The sequence below is a fragment of the Drosophila persimilis genome, unplaced genomic scaffold, assembly GCF_003286085.1.
Source record: "Drosophila persimilis strain 14011-0111.01,24,50 unplaced genomic scaffold, DperRS2 tig00000002-arrow-pilon, whole genome shotgun sequence".
NCBI classification, from domain to species: Eukaryota; Metazoa; Arthropoda; class Insecta; order Diptera; family Drosophilidae; genus Drosophila; species Drosophila persimilis.
The window spans coordinates 12,954,309-12,972,055 of record NW_020825289.1 but is presented as its reverse complement, the minus strand read 5'-3'; the positions used below and the strand labels follow the sequence as shown (position 1 = coordinate 12,972,055).

Below are 17,747 nucleotides of genomic sequence, written 5' to 3'. Positions count from 1 at the left end.
ATTCCTCCTAAAGATCGGATTACATCGACCGATTGTATTTTGTTCCTGTAGTTTTGAAAATTTACCGTTATATCAATCAAAAAGATGCTGTGTTGTAAAGAATTTTGAAACAGGTTTGAATCTAGCGCCCATTGAATCAGCTTATTTCTTCTTCTCTCTTCCTTCAGCTGTTTTCCACCGCACGAAAGCTCATCAGCATACAGTATACATTGATGGTATAGTGACGATAGTATTGCATGCCATGATTTCATCGTACCGGTATGGTGCTTCCCTAAGCTCTCATCAGCAATAATTAAAGTATCATAATATTGTGAAATTTAAGGAACCCCTCTTTCCGATCCGATCCGACTGTTACTTGTTACTGTTCTGTGAGACATGGAGGGCGAAACAGCTCCGAATGAATCTTCTCCGTCTCTGAACGTTCTGTGTGGCATCTGTAACGAATTCTACCGGGCAAACGACATTATTTTTTCCACTGCCAGTTGCGGCCATGTATTTCACAGGGAGTGCCTGACGCGCTGGCTCGGACGATCCCCGACGTGTCCCCAGTGTCGGGCCACTTGCCATCGGAACCGCATTCATCGAATTTATCTAAATTTCGCAGAGCGCACGGAGCTCGATGACCAAGAGCCACCAAAGCAGCCTGTTCAATGGGTGCCTATGGACCTCGACATTAACAGTTCCCGGGACGCATCCAACGCACCGGAAGGTGCCATTCAGTGTGGCACAGATGAGGATGGTCTGCCCACATATGTAGCCCGTGGCTACTTCAACGACGATCTGCTGCCAGCGAGCTATGCGCCCCAGAAGAAGGCAGCGTTTGGCTCTTGGAGCTGCCGCTCCTATAGGCTTATCGAAGGGGTGGAGGTCCTGGTGTTGACCGACTGCGATCACGAGTGGGTACCTGGTTCCAGTGGCAGTTACCCCCCAAACGCACTACCGACAGGTTATTCCGAGATTGGCGAGGTGACGTACACCGGTCTCGGCGTTTACGAAGGTATCAAGAGACTGGGAAAAGTGCATCCCTCCCACAAGGTCATGTACATTCCGCACCGCGGTCAGGAGGTGAACACATCTAGCTATGAAGTCTTGGTGGTTACACCTCGCGTAGAAGTGGAATCTCCATCGCCATCGTGAGATGTATCGATAACCTCTCGTACAGTGTCGTATATGTAAAGTGAATCAGTGTTGACTGTGCATGGATAGACAACCCAAATAAAAATCAAATACAGTTGCTGGATAACCTGCTACCCCGATTCGTACTGCATCTTTATGTAATAGTTTATTATATTCAAATTTGTTAAACATAGCGTATGTATGTGTATTCCGATTAGTGTTTGTGTCATATACGCATGCTGAGAACTGTTTTGTGTTATCCCCGAACATGGTTTTAGCTATAGATATGACTACGTTGTTACTATACAATCATATTCGTATTCCTCACTATCCTCTACTTTCTGGCTGACATTGTTGTTTCAACAAAGGGCCTTACAAAATGTTCTTTAAAAATAGCTTTAGTTGTATGCATGATGTGTATATTTTGTTTAATAAATTTGCTGAATCTGCACAGTAACATGACATTTAGTATATATATGTATAAGTATATATTTAGCTAAAATACGATTTTATATGCTCAACGTGTGTGTAACATTTATCCAACAGGGCTTCGCTTTCAATAGAAATAGGATTTATCTTGATTCCTTGACTTTTTGTACTTAGTTTCTAAACAAATTGTATATTTATATATTTAAAAATGAGTGTGACTGTTTGTGGGTGTGGGTGTGCGTGTGTATGGTGTGTGACTATAGTCATAGATAAGACATTCGTATATACTATATTGATATTTACAAGTTGATTGGATCCGATGTGTAATGTAATGATGCATGCATGCGTGTGTGTTGTTTTGTGTTGCTTGAGCCTTTGTTTGGATTTGAGAATTGCTTGTGATCGGATCAGATTGGAGACGAAAATAGGGTGGCTAGGGATTGGGGGTATGGTACAATTTGACATTTGAGCTCAGGTTTAGACGGGAAACAAAACAGTCTACTCGTAGCTAGTTGCACAAGTTAATTTGGAAAACATAACAGCAAATTCAATGAACAATTGAAAATATTCTAAATAGGGTTAATAGCTTTCGAAGTAGTTTTGGAAGTGGTGGACAAAAACCTGCTTTAGACTTACAAACTAAAATAATTAGTTTATAAAATGTATTTTACTTATGATAATCCCTCCATGCTCGCCAGCTTTTCCTTCAGCTTTTGACGCCGACGCCGACGCCGGGTTGATCGCCATCCCGGCGGCCTGTCTCATTTCTGCGCGGACAGATAGTTCATGTACTTGGTGGTTTGTTGTGCATTGCGCACCAGCTCGTTTTCCTCCTTGCCTGAGGGTGCCGGCGGCGGCTGTTCCTGCCCACGGCGGTCCCAGTTTTCCTCGTTCTGCGGCTGATGGATGTCCGGCTGTGAGCGGCGTGTGAAGTTGCGATGGCGTTGGTGCTGGTGCTGCGGATTATGCGGCGAATTTTGCTGGCGTCGATCGAATGTGCTGGACGCCTCGCTGGCCAAACTACTCTGACTGCTGTAGCGGGGGAAGCTACGTGGTCCCCCAGCTCCTCCTCCACGAGTAGGACTCTGGTTGTAACGATACGTATTGGGTTTGTCCATTTGTGACTTGGCTGGTCGGGGCAGGGTGCGGGCCCTGGACGAGCTGCGACTGTTTGACTCCGGACCGTTGGAGTTGAACGCACAGTTCTCATCCTGATAGGAGCTGTTAATGGCCGTGTTCGAGCGGCGCCAAGTATCGCTGTGTATCTTCTGGTGACCGCCTGGATGCTGCTGGAGCTGTTGTTGCTGCTTTTGGAAACGCGGCGGTTTGTCGTAGGTGTTGCGATTATTGAAGCGTCCGCCCCGCTTGTAGTTATTGCCACGCTCGTAGTTGCTCATGTAGGAGCGCTCACTGCGATCGTCTCGGTCGCGTTGGTCCCAGTTGGAGTTCACAATGCTGTTGTAGTTGGCACCGCCGCTCATGTTGCGCTCGTGCCTCTCCTGAGAGTGCTTCCTGCGGTCTTGAATGGTATAGAGGCGTAAGTTTCCTCCGCTTTCGCTGCGCACGCTGTGCTGGTCGTCGTCGCAGCTTACGCTGTAGCGCCTCTGTTGGTCGCGCGAGCGACCGTTACTCTGGTTGCCCTCGTGGTTGCGATTGAAGCGTGTCTTTCGCCAGCTGGGCAGGGGCTTGCTCTCGTCACGGTCTTCGCTGCTGGCCATGGAGGGATATTGGTCGGACTGGGGGCTGTCGGAGGAATCGAAACAGATGATTGCATTACAGTGGAAGCGATTCCAGTGCGATATACGTACTCTACGTTAGCTGAAGGTTGCTGATGATGCTGCTGCAGCTTCAGTGGTCTTGGTGCTTGTCGCGGCTGATAGCCTCGGCGTACATGGCGTGGGCCAGGCTCAGAGGCGGTGTTGGAAGGATAGGAATTTGTTACATTTTCTTGATACTTTTGTTCACCCGGATCTGCCTCGCCGTAGCCAATGTCGCAGAAGGAGTCCTCGCAGACCTGCTCGCTCCATTTTTTAGTCGTGGCTTTACCCTCGTACGTTTCCTGGTCCTGGACGGAGGTATTGGCACTGGAGCCGTTCTCTTCAGCGGAATTTTGTGCACTGGAGCCATTGTTATTGGCGCCATCTTCTTCGCCCTCCTCCACAACCAAATAGTTGGTATACATGGCCTCCAGGTCGTGTCCCACGTTCTTGAAGTGACTATAGAACAGGTCCAGGACCATGAGGAGCATGGCCTTAACCTTGGCCGTCAGCGCGGGCTGCATGATCAGGTGTCGTCTGATGTGGAACAGCAGCTGGTTGATATCCGCCGTGTGGCGCTTGCGCATCATCTCCCCGTTGAGCGTGATCTGTGAGAGAACGAGACGGGCCAGGCGTGTATTGATCACCACCGAGGTGTCGTTCAGCTCGCGCGTCAGCAGATTCAGCAGCGACTCGCCCAGTATGGTAATGGGAGCGTTGTCCGCCAGCCGGACCCGATGGTAGTACTCGCCCAGCAGCGTGATCGAGTTGTACAGACGATTCTTGTCGCGTAGCCGATACGCATCCGCATTAATGAAGTTTGTCTCTAGGATCTTGAGCATGGAGCTGCGCACCTTGGTCGAATTCATGGCCAGGGCATCGAAGGTCCGCGACGAGAATAGCAAAGCAAACTTCAGCGCTGTATCGCCATCCGCGAGTGCCTTGCTGTTCATGTACTCCATGGATTCGCTGTGTATGAGTAATACAAATGCAAAATCATGAACATATGCTTATAATACATATACATATGTATATATATATATATATATGTATCATAACTTTAGTTTCTCGTGAAAGACAACATTATTTGATAAGCAAACAGCGGAGAAAATGTTCAATTTGAACTATTTCAATGGTAAGAGGCTTCTCGCACATCGATTAATTATATGAAAAGTTGTAAATTTTTAAGACACGCTGCAAACAAACAACGACTCGCGCGCTCACATATCAGTAGTATATACAGTGCATCTCAGAAGTGTATGGTATTCTAATATTGATCCTATTTTCGATCACAACAGATATAAAAATATGTGTGTTTCAAATAGGGATCTATTAAGAGCAAGAAGGAACGTTTCCGACTTCATAACGTATATAATATTATTATTGGTGGGCATCAACAACCGAGTCGATATAGCCATGTCAGCCTGACTGTCTGTCTGTACGGCCGTCTAGTAGAGCTGGTGTAACCTCATTCTGGGCGCCGACTCCTGTGAAACCACACTGAATCAAGTGCCTCCCCAAATAGCGGAATCTTGGGGCATACAAAAATACGAATTTTGTGATAAGCTTTGGCGGCTCACGTATGACCTACACTCATGCATGCAATCATCTCCATCCTAACAGCTTTTCTGGTCGCTTGTCTTACACTAGCCGTATTCTTTTGCGACTCACTGTATATACATGTGATACAAGCATACATACATATGTACATTTACGTATATGCGGGAAAAAAAAGCACCAACAACAACAAAACCATACATACTACTTATAATATTATTAATCATCAATGGGACACCAATTCACACACACAAGCAGACTAGGCAAATAAGACACATACCACAGCATCGATTCGTCGTGCACAATGTTGCAGAAGTCCGTTTCGATGGTCTTGATTTTGGCGTTCAGGACAATTCCGTCGTCCTGCAGGTCGAGGTCCCGCATCAGCGCAATGATGTGATCGTACGAGCAGCCACCTGTTGGTATCATGTAGTGGCTGCTGGGCCCGGGGTTGAGCATGTTGCAGACATCGCGAAGTCGCGCCTCGCCACTGCTGTTTCCGCTGTCCACACTCACACTATTGTGGTTTTTGTAAGTGTAGTTGGCGCTATTGCTCTGGTTGCAGCTGCTGTTGTTGGCGCTGGAGTTTTGGCTGTTGCTAATCATATTAGCCATTGTAATCGACGAGGCGATGCGATGGATTTCTTCTCGTTGTCCGCACTGCTGTTAATTTGGCGTTTTCTTCCTTCTTCTCTGGTCCTGTCTGGATTTCTTCTGCTTTCTTCGTTCCTTCGCCACTGACTGCTTCGTTGGTGTGGGTCCAACAAAAACGAATTAGCGTTGACAAGGTGTCTAGTGCGCATGCAAAACTTCCACCTTTCCTCTGGCTTCAGCAATTTTTAAATATAGCTGACCGGACCGACGGATGATTATGAATAATACGAAATAAAATAGTATAATTAAATATATATAATTACATTATATATATTATGCTAATATTGAACGCGTTTTTCAGCTGCAAAACACTCGATAGTGCGATGGTATGAAATGTTATCGGTGTGTCGATGTATGATTTATTTGTACATTATTTGGCGGAGTTTTCCACAACTTAAGTTTAATACCACTTCGTATACGGAAAACTTTCCAACAGATAAATACTTTATACTTACTGCATTTTTTTTCGTTTCCATACGAATAACCCTTTGATCTTTACCTTAAATAATATACATTTCTTTTAATGATACCCCTACTATTTATATCGATACTACCGATTGTTCCGTCTGAAATGTTCTAAAACACATTGAAGACGCTCAAAAAGCATGGTGCTAAATTACTGCTGTAGATAATCACTGTCTAGTATAAATCTAGTATAAATCATCTTAAAGATGATTTTTTTAAAGAATAGTATGTTACTATCGAAACTGCGAAGTACAATCGATATATATTATTTGTGGCCCAGCTGTTTTGATACGCGCCAAACTGGACGGCGTGTGTGAATTTTTGTTACCGTAATAACTGTTTTATGTAGTGCATCGAGTTAAATAATGTTGAATTTGAATTGCGTTATTTGCGCCGAACTCTTCGCACAATCTGATGAGGTGTACGTCACCATCTGTGGCCACTTGTTCCATCACAACTGCCTCAACCAATGGCTGGATCGGTAAAGCCGTCGGGACTTGTGCGTTGTTAATGCAACTTAAGAGGTTCCATTTGCAGCTCCAAGACATGCCCCCAGTGCCGCAACAAATGCACCACCCGGCACATTTGGCGCGTCTACTTCAACCTGGCTAACCTGGACGTTAGTCGGATCGATGTTGGCTCACTGCAGGAGCAGCTGGACAACGCAAATCTAGCCGTGAAAATGAAGGAGAAGGAGTTCAAAAAGGTGGAGCAGCAACTAAAGGAGCTGAAGGATACGCAAAAGAAGTGCCTGTGAGTAACGTTTTGCAAGTGACAAAGGAAAGACCACAATCTTGCAGTCTTGCCCTCTTTTTACAGCAAGACCATCGCTGGTCTCGAACAGAAGGTGCAGAAGAAGGAGTTCCTGGTTAGCAGCTACGTGGAACAGATTAGCCTCCTTAAGAGCGAAGCCCAACTGCTGGATGGCTTGCGCAGGGAGAACAAGTCTCTTAAACTCCAAGTCCAATCAATGGAAGGTGTTTCGGCCATTCTGGCTGCTAGCTCTGCGGATGCCGAGCTTCTGCTCAAGAATGAGGCCAATCCCTATGTCCTGGCAAGCTGGGTATCCACACTAAAGCGGGAGCTGCGGCAGTGCGAGAACAAGAAGACGGAGCTTCGAAACATAATTAAGCTGGTGCAGAATGATTTGCGCAAGGAAATCGACCTGAAGCGGTGAGCATGCATGCCTGAGGGAGTTGGTTGATCTAATCTGGCTTCTCTGTGTTGCAGTACGATGGAAGAGCGGATTTCGCATCTGGAGAGCGATCTTTACCAGAACCAGGAGAAGGTAGCTAAGTTCTCTATAGTTGCCCTTGATTCACGCGAATCTCTTTCAGCTTCTTGCTTTGGAACGGGATCAACCGATCAATGTGGATTCGCCCAACAGCTCGACCGGTCTGAACAGCAACATTATGGCGCTGAAGCGTGATGAGAAGCGTATCACCATTTCGCCCACAATTGTAAGTACTCGGATACAAAGACTTGAAAGATCGCTGTCACGCATCGGAACCAATTGCAGAAGGAAAACATCAAGCGCATTGAAGAGTCGAATTCCCCATACCTCAACATCAAGTCCAGCAGCGTGGGGCTGAGTCACCTTCTGAATACCAAGTGCAGCACAGGACTCAGCAGCATATCTCCTATAATGAGTGGTGCCTCCGGTGTGAGTATGGCCAGCGGCACCGTGCGCAAAACTAGCAGTGATCTTAGTTCAAAGGTAAATTAACGATGGATAGCAGATGGCCCAGCAAATCGAAAATGATAATAATAATCCTATGCGTCTCTTGCAGTACTCGATATTCAAGAAACCGCGTCTGCTGTTGGGCTCAGGCAGTTCTGGGGTGGCGGCAACCATGGGCTCAAACTTTGTGTACAATGGAATGGGCGGTTCCGAAAAGATAGATCCCTTTGCGCAGCGCGCCGAGGAGGAGAGTCAAGCTAATGGCGTGCAGGCACCTTTGGCCAGGAATGTCAACCAGCGCCTGAAGGCCGGAACGCTGCGCAATTTTAAGATCGGCAAATAGGCGCCGCGGATAGTCTGATTATTAGGGAAATAAATTAACCAAGACTGCCTCAGTTGTGAATAGATTGCGATAGCTATTGAGGATGATATTTTAGGTTAGCAAATGCACGATTTATCAGTAGTAGGAGTGAGTGTGTAGCTCGTGCTGGCATGCAGAATAATGAAGTTATACCTAGGTTATAAAAATACAAAATACATAATCAATTGTCGCTGTTATTAATGAGTGCTTGTGCTAGGCAGCAATCTTCTTCTCAGCTGTGCCAGTCCATTCCTCGCGCAGCTGGACAGTGCAGCCTAGATCCCGCAGAGCGGCCTTAATGTCCTGCGCCACGCTTGGGTGCTCTGTCATTGCCGTGTTGAGTAGATCCTCGACACCAAACGAGATCCAAGTCTCGCATTGGCTGCGCGAACGCGATACCATGTTTCGTATGGCCCAGGCCCCGTTTCGCTGGACAATCTTGTTGCTGGAATGAGTACGCATAGCCTCTACAAGTACCTCGGCGATTCCTGTTTCGAAGAAGGCCGTACTGTGCTCCTTGACGCGCAACGTCAGCGTTGTAATGCAGGCCAAGGCAGCGGCTACAATATTCTCGTTTGACTGGTGTGTCTCTAGGAGCTGTTTGATGATGGGCGCCACCCCCTGATTCACAATGTGAGCCTTAACTGCGTCGTGACCGGCCATGGCTCGCAATAGCTTCAAGGCTTCGCGGTTCAAACGCACCTCTTCTAGGTTATTGCTCATGATCTCAAAGATAGTCTTCAGGCCGCCCGCCTCATCGATAGCAGTGCACAGTTCCTGGCGCACTGCCAGTGTGCCAATGGTGAGCAGTAAGTCACCCAGCACATCCACTTCCTGGTATGCCGGCAGCAGCTCCACAAGTGGCAGGAGAAACTCGTTGGCTATTTGCCGGGCGTGCTCGTGGGCGCAGCCAAACTCCATGCGTATGTCGTCGTCTAGCACAAGGAAGCGGAACACGGCAGTCAGCTCGCTCATCAGGCGAGCATTGTCCTTGGTCAGCAGCGGCTTCAGCAGCTTCAGAGCAGGTGTGTTCATTATGTTCTGGCGGTTAACTTCATGCATGATGCAGGCTTTCTGCAACCACTGCAACGTCAGGATGGTAATCTCCAGTCGATTCTCCTGCTTGAGTGCCAGCAGCTTCAGGACCACAGCCATTGCCTCCGCATCGAACAAGTCCGGTTGCTTGTTTGTCAAACTGTTGACGGCCTGCAGGCATTTTTTCAGCACAGCATCATGTTGGTCTCTCTCTGGCTCCGTCTCTGCCGCGGCCAGGGTCTGTTCTAGCAAAGTGATCAATGCATCGTGAGCTCCATTCTTTCCCGCAAGTACCCGGTGCGCCAGCGACTTCTGGCACTCCTCGTCCAAGATTGCCAGTTGATCCAGCAGCTGGGGAGTGTCCGCCTCCTTCTGGCCTATATGCGTTTTAATTTTGTCCACCATCTCGTTGATTAAGGGTTTGCCGGATTGCGGATTGACAGCCAAATCTTTAATAATGTTGGCCAGATTTATTCCCTGAAAATAGTCTTTTCGGGTCACGCTGTCTCTAGTAATATCCCATCCTACGCACCTGTGCCTCGAACTGTTTGATTGTCTCCTCTTTTGCCTCGGCCGGGCTCATGGAGAACTCCAGCACATTCTCCTGGACCACACCATCGAAGGTGTCTTGGGAAATTATCTTGGCCATGACAGCTTTGTGTACTTTCTTTACCTTTTTGTCTCAAAAAGTTTGGCTGAGTCAACAGCTGCAAGAGCAGGTAACTTCAATTTTGTCTAGTGCGATAAAATATACGGTCTGACCCTCAGAAGTATACCGTCTTATTTAAAAAATATACCGTAAATATACTGACGAATTATTCAAGTTCCACCAATATTCCGTGATATTTGATATTCCGTCAAATATTACTTGCTATATAGAACATTTAGCCATGCCCACATAATTTTATCTTTTTAACGAACCTATTTTCTAATTGACTGATATAGTCTAAATACTTGCTTTTATTGTATTTTGACTAAAACAAGGTTTAAACAAAATAGTTTCAACAAAAACACAGTCGCAATGTTGCTTGTGTTTGAAGACATGATGCGTGTATAAGCCTTTGTATACCCTATTTTGTTAATTGTTATGAAGATATGTATGTCTCGATCGTGATACCTACGGAGCCTTGGGATGACAAACATTTTCTCAATTCTATAATATCCTTTTCCCTAGGGTATACAAATTAGTGTTGCCGGGGATCACTGTTGTCAACCGGTTATTACGACGAATTCCTGGTTTTTGACCTTCCGTCGAATATTACTAGCTATATACATCTTCCATCTTTGCCACGTAATTTTATATGATTGCTGAATCAATTTTGTTCAAGATTAAATACTTTTAAGTACTTGCATGTATTGTATTTTGACAAAAACCCGGTTTCCACAAAAATGTTCAACAACAAAAACAGGCTCAGTCCTGTGACGTCAATGTTGTTGGTATTTGCAGATTCATTTCTTGTCAACCAGTGTATGGGCATTTGTATACCCTATTTCGATAATATTATGTAAAGCTGCTTTCAAACGTAATTAATAAAGACCTTGTCTTAGATTGCATTTGTTTGGCCTATTCATGCATTTGATTAGTTTCTTGTATATATATCCTGATCCGTGTACCAGTGCTTGGTCTCTGTAGATATCAGTATATTCCATGTCTCTTTAAGTTAAGCTCGATAAGTTAGACGCGGCCGCCGCCAATCAGTTGGAAAGATGTTTGGTTTATAAATTGTATGTATTTTATCTTTTCATTCTCGTTGTTCACATTGCAGATTATATGGAGACGCATGGGCGTCAAAGCGTCAAAACAGAAGAAAAGTGGAACACACAGATAGATTCTAGGACATGGCACATACACACTGAGACAGAGAGCGACAGCAACAGCAACAGAAACGGAGAAAGCAGCAACTACATACACGCACTCCTGCACACGGATACGTGAATAGATAACAGTAATTTGGCCTAGGCTAGACATACGCCACGTACACTTGTATGTACCACTTGCGGCTTATTTTCGCTTGGGCAGCTTGTAGTCGATTGGGGGATGCAGTTTGAGATGATCCAGGAATACCGGTTGCATGTCCGCCCGCCAAGAGATCTCCTCACGCACCCGTACAGGCCCATCCTTGCACGTCAGCCAGTAGGTGCTCATCAGCCCCTTGCCCTGAAATAGAATGAAGCCACATGGGAACTCAATTCTCTTCAGCAGAGTAGGAGAAACCCACCTTCACATCGATGAGGCCGCGATGCTCTGTCTTAAACCCACCCACCTGCTGTAGCGAGTCATGCATCTCCTCTGTGATATGTATTTTATGGGCCTCGCCGGTGCTCTCCATGCGCGAAGCCGTGTTCACCGTATCCCCAAAGAGGCAGTAGCGAGGCATCTTTGTGCCCACTATGCCGGCCACCACTGGTCCCGTATGCATGCCGCACCGTATCTGAACGAACTCGTCGCCGGCCCTGGGGATCCGAAACACTGACGATGCGTCCATTAAATCAAGCGCCATTGTTGCTATTTCGGTGATGTGCTTGTTCCCTGATACGGGGGTTGGGCGGTTGGGATGTGAGAAGAGTAAAAAATTCCATGGCATAAATTATGGCGCATGGGCACAAATAAAAGTTAAATTAGCGCAAATCCTTATCGGGGTAGGGAGTTGGGAGCAAGGGTCGGTGCTTGTCAACGGCTGGCTGACTGACAGCGACATTTGCATAAATTACCGTTCTTCACGGGCAGACCGGATGCCACCATGTAGGAGTCGCCGATGGTCTCCACTTTATAGACGTCGTAGCATTCGATGCGTTCGTCAAACACGCGGTAGATCGAGTTGAGAAAGGTCACTACCTGCGAACGATAGTAAATCTTTAAATGGACCTTTTAGGTGCCGCCGTGCTCGGTAGTCACCTCCAGCGGGGTGCATTCCGCGGCGATTTCGGTGAAGCCCACAATGTCGCTGAAGTAAATGGTAACAGCCTCGTAGAGCTCGGCGGGAACCTGCCAAGTATTTGATTAGGTCTGCTCAAGGGGGTGGATGCCAGCTTCTACCCACCTGTTGCGTCTGCTTCAGCTGCATGGCCACGCTAGGGGGCAGCATCTGGAAGAGCAGTGAGTCACTCTTGCGCTTCTCCCGCTTCAGCTCCTTTGCCTTCTGGGACAGATTCAGGGCGTAGTGCTGCAAGTGACAATTAAAGTCAGTCAGGGTCAGGGGCCTCTGTTTGGTCATGTTCAGATACACCTCACCTGTATGGTGGCAGCTGCATTCCGCACCAAAATGATGATGACGGGTGACACAAGCAGGACGACGACGAGGATGGCGATTCCGATGGCCTCCTTTCGGTCAGCCTCCACCAGGGTCTTGTCTACATACTCCCTGAATATGTAGAAAAGAAAGCAAAGAAAACCAAAAGTCATCAAGGGAATGGAATGTTTTGGCGATTGGTGGAATCGCTCACTTGATCTGACGTCGGAGAGCCTTCTGCAGTATTCTCAGATCGTCCGTGTAGTTATTCATCAGCTCGTAGTACTCGATGGCGCTGCGTTCGTTCGAAACATTTGGATTGTTCTTCAGAAGAGTGTTGCTCCTGCAGAAGAGAGCTTGGATCAGGTTAAACGGTCAGGTGAGACTCGCTGATACGAACATTTTCTTGGCGCGATGGAACTTCTTGGTGCTGGTTATGTTGGTGTACATGCTCTTCAACATGGGCGCGTAGTTCAGCGTGGAGTTGATCATTTCGCGGGCCATGAACTCGTAGCGCACGTAGGAGACAAAATTCTCGGCTGTCAGCGAGCCCCGTCCGTAGTAGCGTATGCCGAAAGAGGTCGCGATGTTCTGGCACTCGATGCTCTTCAGCAGGTTCTTGAATCCGACGAGATACCTGCAAGGGAGTCAGAATCGGAGATCGGATACTCAGAGTTGGTATTAGGATAGACGAGGGCCTTTAATGAGGACTCACCGCCACACTCCACTGTTGTCCGTCTCCTTGATCTGTTCGTTTAGGTGGTGCAGCAGTCCGCGGTTTATGGATGTGTACCAGTTCATGACCTCCGTGATGGAGCTTTCCTCGGGCTCGAAGCGCACACGGTCGCGGAACTCATTCAACCGACTCTGGAAGTCATTTCTGTTCAACATCATCTCGCGATCGTCCTCATCCTCGTCTGGCGCCGTTGGAACGCTGATCTCACTCCAGGTGGTCAGGTTGTTCAGAGCATGGTCCGTGATGGCGAAACGCTGCGTCAGATTGGCCCTGAACCAGAATGGACTCTCAGAACAGGAACAGGAACAGAATGGCGTTTAGTTGGCTGGGCACTCACCGCTGCTTGCTGCCGTTGGTGAAGATGTAGAAGGCCACCTCGGAGCGCTCCAGCTGCAGTCGCGTGACCACCTTTCCCAGGTCTGTTGCAATGGTCACCTGCGAGGGTAGAGGACAGGACCGATTCATCGATTGAACTTTTCGCTCCAGCGCTATCACTGGCTCTTAGCTTCGAATTGGAAAGTTCCACCAGCAACCCCTCTCTTGATTTGTTTATCGTCTATTTTGCATTCTAACTACGTGACCCCATTCAAAGGGGCCCACCCTCCATGCCCAGCCACTTGTCATAAGCCCTACTCCTGTGCCACAACCTCTACCCGTACTCCTCTCTTTCGCTCTCTCTCTCTCTATCTCTCTCTCCCTCTCTCTATGCAACTGTTGCTGTGGAATATTCGCATTGCGTCCTTATCAATTCACTTTGGTCCCAGGCTCTGCCTGCCCGACCTCACACACAGAATTTTTCATTCTCTCCTTCACATTTTCCACGGAAGACGCATTTGCATTATAGATGGACGCGTGGACAAAGGGGTGGAGTGGGTGTAGAGCACGTAGGGGTGGAGGACGAACGCTGAGTGCTCGGGCTCTGTGACCGGGTCCTCGTGGCGCTTACCTGAACAAACAAATATTTGCAGAGGATTCTATGCTTTCTTCTGGTGCGCACTGATGTGACCACCAAAAGACCATTGAACACAGACCAGAGACCAGACCAGAGCACCGCCTCTTTCCACCCCAGTCTAACATATAGTACTTGGCGGATGATTGAATTTCAGCAATAAATTTTAATTACGCCTTTGAGAACTCAGGCAGGACCTGTGCTCAGTGCGGCCAGGGCGGCTGCCTTCTCTTCGATTTGTTTGCTTCTTTGCATCGGCTGGGACTCACCTGCGTCTCGATGTCAGCCACGGCGGCTCGGTACTCCAGGATCTCTTGTAGTGTCACCGAAGTTTGCACAATCAATGCCAATATTGGTATAAATGGCAGAATTATCATCTGCAAGAGGATTCGCATGTCAATGAGAGCGCAGTGTTGCATGTGGTACGAGTACAAGGAGCCAGGGGAGGGGGTCAAAACTGTGCGGACTGGTCTAAGACTCTTAACAAATTCCACGTTTTAATTATAGCTGTAAACATATCTTTTACATAATAAAAGCTATCAAATGTAGTGTTCACGAATCAATTCTATAATTGCAAGGATCAAGAAAGAGCTTTCTGAAGTTTCATTGGATTTTTCTAGTTACGCTAGCTCTTGATCTTTATGCGGGGGCCCACTGTGCCGTCGATACTACATCTATTTTCATTTGCCGTCAAAGCTGGTCCAGACCAAGCCTCACCATCCGCAGTCGCATCGCTGACTGGGGCAAAGGCAAAGTGGGTAAGGAATCGTGATTTGTGTTTATCGTGGCAAGCTAATCGCGACACTTCATTAGAGGGTCTGGTCTGTGGCGCTCAGCGGCACGTGACTCTGACCACTCCGGCTAATTAAGATGCATGCGTATTCGCTAATTAATGCTGCTCCAGATCCAGATATGAGCACACATATATACTCGCACATGTGTGTGTCCCTCTGCCACCTGAATCTGCATCGGCATCTGCCCCTCTTTGAACTCACCTGCATCAGCTGCAGCCGTCGCCCCGTTTTTATGGCCGGATTACGAGCTGCGGCGTTGCAGCATCTACCGGGGCCGCCATTCGATATATCCTCGGAACTAATCGAGCGTACGGAAATTTTATCTAGCTGCAGATTGTGGTGTGTGGGCACGGGCACCATCAGGAGGTGGGAGCTTCCGCCCCCCGACGGGTCGCCAGCAGTTGTCGGATTAGTCGAGGGGCAGCTACTAATGTCGATCTTAACGCGGGTGGTGGGGGCGGTGGTGGTGCTGCTGCCGCTGGCGCCTGCTGCGAGCGGGTCCGTCTTTTCCACGTCCGGCTGCATGGCGCTGTCCGTATTCAATTTGTGCGCTTTTCCATTTAGCATATTGCTGATTGTTCGGGCGAGCATGTATGGCACGAGGGTCTACATATATGAGATGCAGACGTCCTCATAAACACAAATGATGATAGCTCGAGATGGAGCTGGAGATGGAGATGGAGCTGGAGCTGGAACTGCAAATGTATCTGTGAATGTTAGCCTTTCATAATTGGTGTGTGTTCAATTTGTATCTGATAGTTTGACTGCGCGACACTTGTTGAGTTTCAATGGGGCCGTAACGAGGAGGGCGCGTAGAATGATTGCAAAGAATGGCAGATAAACACATATGGGTAGCCGGACCACGCCCCCGCTCTTTCCCCTCTCCCCTTGCCCGTCCCCGGCCCAGCCCCAGCCCCAGCCCCAGCTCCAGCACTGGCCCACACACAAGCGTCCAAGCGTCAGGACAACAAATTTGATGGATGAGCCACCAGGCAACGAAGCTCTCGCTGTGCGGGGATGGGAGCTGGTGAAAAGGGGTTGGGACTTTGAGTTTAATTGAAAGCACATTTGATTGCTCCCCCCAGGCCCTGGCTGGCGGCAATCGTCGACCCTTTTCGCTCAGTGTAGCGACTGAGTAAACATTTTACGCGATGGTCGCACTGTCCTCTGTCCGACTATCCTATTCTTGCGCTCTCCCTCCGTGAGTTCGAGTGTATCGTATCTATGTGGACACACATCCTTCATCCTTCCCTCTTTGTTGTATCTCCGACAGTTCAGTTTACTTTTCACACTTCACAAGAGCACATTTATTGATTAAAGTTTTAATTGCCTTGACAAATTGTCATTAAGTCATGATAGGTGTAAATATAGGTATATGGCTTAATCGGATAATCAAGAATATTTCCCACTATATCGCAGGCTGCGCTGCAGCCAGTCACTCGTGCCAAACTCATTTGAGTATGCATGTGTGCACATATAAGTATGTACATATTTGCAGACTCCTTCCCGTTCTGTTATTCACACGAATCGCATATCCCAGCGCATTTCCAATCAATCGCACAGCACGCACATAAAAAGTTCCTTTAATGTTTATTGCACGGCCTCGTCCCCGGCCTCGTATTCCCGCATTAAATTTCTCACACAACAATGACAAAAAATTCAATTATCTATTAGCGGAAAGTGCTTGGAATGTACCGTGGGTCTAGAGCCCGCAATTCTACTCTCGGTAGGCGTGATTGTCTCGGATTTTCGCGATTGAACTCGAGGAGCGCCCAGAGCCAAGTGAGCTTAAACCTGTTGAGTTTCGCCTGTTTATAGTAGATGTCCTTTTGGGCCAACAGTGAGCCACCCACTGCCACCACACAGGACTGCGCACATGTCCTCGCGCACACTACAGCTGAAAGCTGAGCTGAGGGAGCTTTCTGAAGCGGGAGTCCATCATTGTGAGCCTGAAACAGTTTCACATTGATAATCCCTATGCATTTCTGCCCCCGAACAGGAGAACATCCAAAATGGTGTTCTTCTGCCGATGCGGTAGTCGGAATGAATGAATGTTTTCTAGTCAAATGTTACCTGCATTTCAATGATTTTCTCCAGCAGTGGGTGCGTGCATATTCACACCGTTAAGCGGCCAAGTGTACGTCGATCTGCAAGTGGGCAAAATTATGCTGATGTCGGCTGATACTGACATGTTCTCCTGAAGGTGTCGTTCTGGTCGACAGGGCAGGTGCTGCTGTTGGTGGGAGGTGATAAAGAGGTTGCGCGTCACCTGCAGTTTCTGCTGCGCTAATGCTTGCTGCTGCTGTTGTTGCAGAGCCTGAACCTGAGCTTGGGCCTGTCCCTGTGCCACCTGTTGCCGCTGATCCTGCTGCGCCTTGGCCACCTCCTCCTCCTCGGGAGATTGAAACGGATCGGCGTATGGGCAGACGATACATCTACACGAATCCGGTATACAGGTCACTCTAGCTTACCATTAAAAACTATTAAAAAATCGATTTAAACAGGGGAACAAGCCGAGTTAAGCCGCGGAAAATAATACTGTTATCAACAGATTATTAACAGAGACAGCTGACAGAGAGGTAAAATCCATCTGTTACGTCTCACAACATGTATGAATTTACAAGATTCGCAACATATATTCTGCGCAACAAAGTGTACAACATTTTGAGAAGCGCCACTGTGAACATGTAGTTATCATGTAGAGTAATTACGGTGCGTAACGTAACGTTGCTGCCGTTGCCGCTGCTCATTTTGAAATGGCTCAACTTTTATATCCGGTACTCAATCTGTTTGATATAGTCATACTCTACGATTCGGAGTTTTTGATTTTCACGAATCTTCCGAATATTTCACTACCTTCAATTTGGTAGATAGTCCCTGATATCGGATGATGTCCAATACTATGTAGAGTCCTTTGTCCATTTTACTTTTCCAAGAACATCTGTATAGATCGGCACCTGTAAATGATATTATCATTATTATC

The 17,747-nt window shown here is 47.5% G+C and overlaps 5 protein-coding genes across 5 annotated transcripts; 2 read left to right on the top strand and 3 right to left on the bottom strand.

Annotated features, from left to right (window-relative positions):
• Positions 1-184: 184 nt before the first annotated feature.
• On the top strand, positions 185-1,256 carry LOC6593147. The gene is made up of 2 exons (XM_002018488.2): positions 185-258; positions 323-1,256. Exon 2 carries the CDS (start codon positions 376-378, stop codon positions 1,135-1,137), a length of 762 nt encoding a protein of 253 aa, XP_002018524.2. The 5' UTR covers positions 185-258; positions 323-375; the 3' UTR covers positions 1,138-1,256.
• Positions 1,257-1,260: 4 nt separating this feature from the next.
• On the bottom strand, positions 1,261-5,731 carry LOC6593148. Its single transcript, XM_002018489.2, has 3 exons — positions 5,140-5,731; positions 3,354-4,271; positions 1,261-3,288 (listed from the first exon to the last, which is right to left on the bottom strand). Exons 1-3 carry the CDS (start codon positions 5,472-5,474, stop codon positions 2,307-2,309), a joined length of 2,235 nt encoding a protein of 744 aa, XP_002018525.1. The 5' UTR covers positions 5,475-5,731; the 3' UTR covers positions 1,261-2,306.
• A 596-nt stretch (positions 5,732-6,327) lies between these two features.
• LOC6593149 (E3 ubiquitin-protein ligase TRAIP) lies at positions 6,328-8,205 on the top strand. The gene is made up of 7 exons (XM_002018490.2): positions 6,328-6,459; positions 6,516-6,731; positions 6,798-7,151; positions 7,209-7,266; positions 7,316-7,438; positions 7,498-7,695; positions 7,769-8,205. Exons 1-7 carry the CDS (start codon positions 6,344-6,346, stop codon positions 8,000-8,002), a joined length of 1,299 nt encoding a protein of 432 aa, XP_002018526.1. The 5' UTR covers positions 6,328-6,343; the 3' UTR covers positions 8,003-8,205.
• LOC6593150 (armadillo repeat-containing protein 6 homolog) lies at positions 8,056-9,754 on the bottom strand. Its single transcript, XM_002018491.2, has 2 exons — positions 9,588-9,754; positions 8,056-9,532 (listed from the first exon to the last, which is right to left on the bottom strand). Exons 1-2 carry the CDS (start codon positions 9,702-9,704, stop codon positions 8,234-8,236), a joined length of 1,416 nt encoding a protein of 471 aa, XP_002018527.1. The 5' UTR covers positions 9,705-9,754; the 3' UTR covers positions 8,056-8,233.
• A 1,016-nt stretch (positions 9,755-10,770) lies between these two features.
• LOC6593151 lies at positions 10,771-17,235 on the bottom strand. Its single transcript, XM_002018492.2, has 14 exons — positions 17,034-17,235; positions 16,838-16,911; positions 14,966-15,459; positions 14,240-14,347; positions 13,359-13,456; positions 13,001-13,291; positions 12,686-12,922; positions 12,500-12,628; positions 12,288-12,417; positions 12,097-12,219; positions 11,952-12,041; positions 11,768-11,891; positions 11,275-11,585; positions 10,771-11,213 (listed from the first exon to the last, which is right to left on the bottom strand). Exons 3-14 carry the CDS (start codon positions 15,353-15,355, stop codon positions 11,058-11,060), a joined length of 2,187 nt encoding a protein of 728 aa, XP_002018528.2. The 5' UTR covers positions 15,356-15,459; positions 16,838-16,911; positions 17,034-17,235; the 3' UTR covers positions 10,771-11,057.
• Positions 17,236-17,747: the final 512 nt, after the last annotated feature.

Excerpts from the sequence above, each read along its gene's own strand:
- LOC6593151 (XM_002018492.2), bottom strand. The coding sequence starts at position 15,355 with ATGCTCGCCCGAACAATCAGCAATATGCTAAATGGAAAAGCGCACAAA. Across the intron at positions 12,418-12,499 it reads GCTCTCCGACGTCAGATCAA|GGAGTATGTAGACAAGACCC; the intron begins GTGAGCGATTCC and ends CTACATATTCAG. Across the intron at positions 11,214-11,274 it reads GCGGCCTCATCGATGTGAAG|GGCAAGGGGCTGATGAGCAC; the intron begins GTGGGTTTCTCC and ends ATTCTATTTCAG.
- LOC6593150 (XM_002018491.2), bottom strand. The coding sequence starts at position 9,704 with ATGGCCAAGATAATTTCCCAAGACACCTTCGATGGTGTGGTCCAGGAG. Across the intron at positions 9,533-9,587 it reads TCAAACAGTTCGAGGCACAG|GGAATAAATCTGGCCAACAT; the intron begins GTGCGTAGGATG and ends GACTATTTTCAG.
- LOC6593148 (XM_002018489.2), bottom strand. The coding sequence starts at position 5,474 with ATGGCTAATATGATTAGCAACAGCCAAAACTCCAGCGCCAACAACAGC. Across the intron at positions 4,272-5,139 it reads CACGACGAATCGATGCTGTG|CGAATCCATGGAGTACATGA; the intron begins GTATGTGTCTTA and ends ACTCATACACAG. Across the intron at positions 3,289-3,353 it reads CAACCTTCAGCTAACGTAGA|CCCCCAGTCCGACCAATATC; the intron begins GTACGTATATCG and ends TTCCTCCGACAG.
- LOC6593149 (XM_002018490.2), top strand. The coding sequence starts at position 6,344 with ATGTTGAATTTGAATTGCGTTATTTGCGCCGAACTCTTCGCACAATCT. Across the intron at positions 6,460-6,515 it reads CTCAACCAATGGCTGGATCG|CTCCAAGACATGCCCCCAGT; the intron begins GTAAAGCCGTCG and ends TTCCATTTGCAG. Across the intron at positions 7,696-7,768 it reads GCAGTGATCTTAGTTCAAAG|TACTCGATATTCAAGAAACC; the intron begins GTAAATTAACGA and ends CGTCTCTTGCAG.
- LOC6593147 (XM_002018488.2), top strand. The coding sequence starts at position 376 with ATGGAGGGCGAAACAGCTCCGAATGAATCTTCTCCGTCTCTGAACGTT.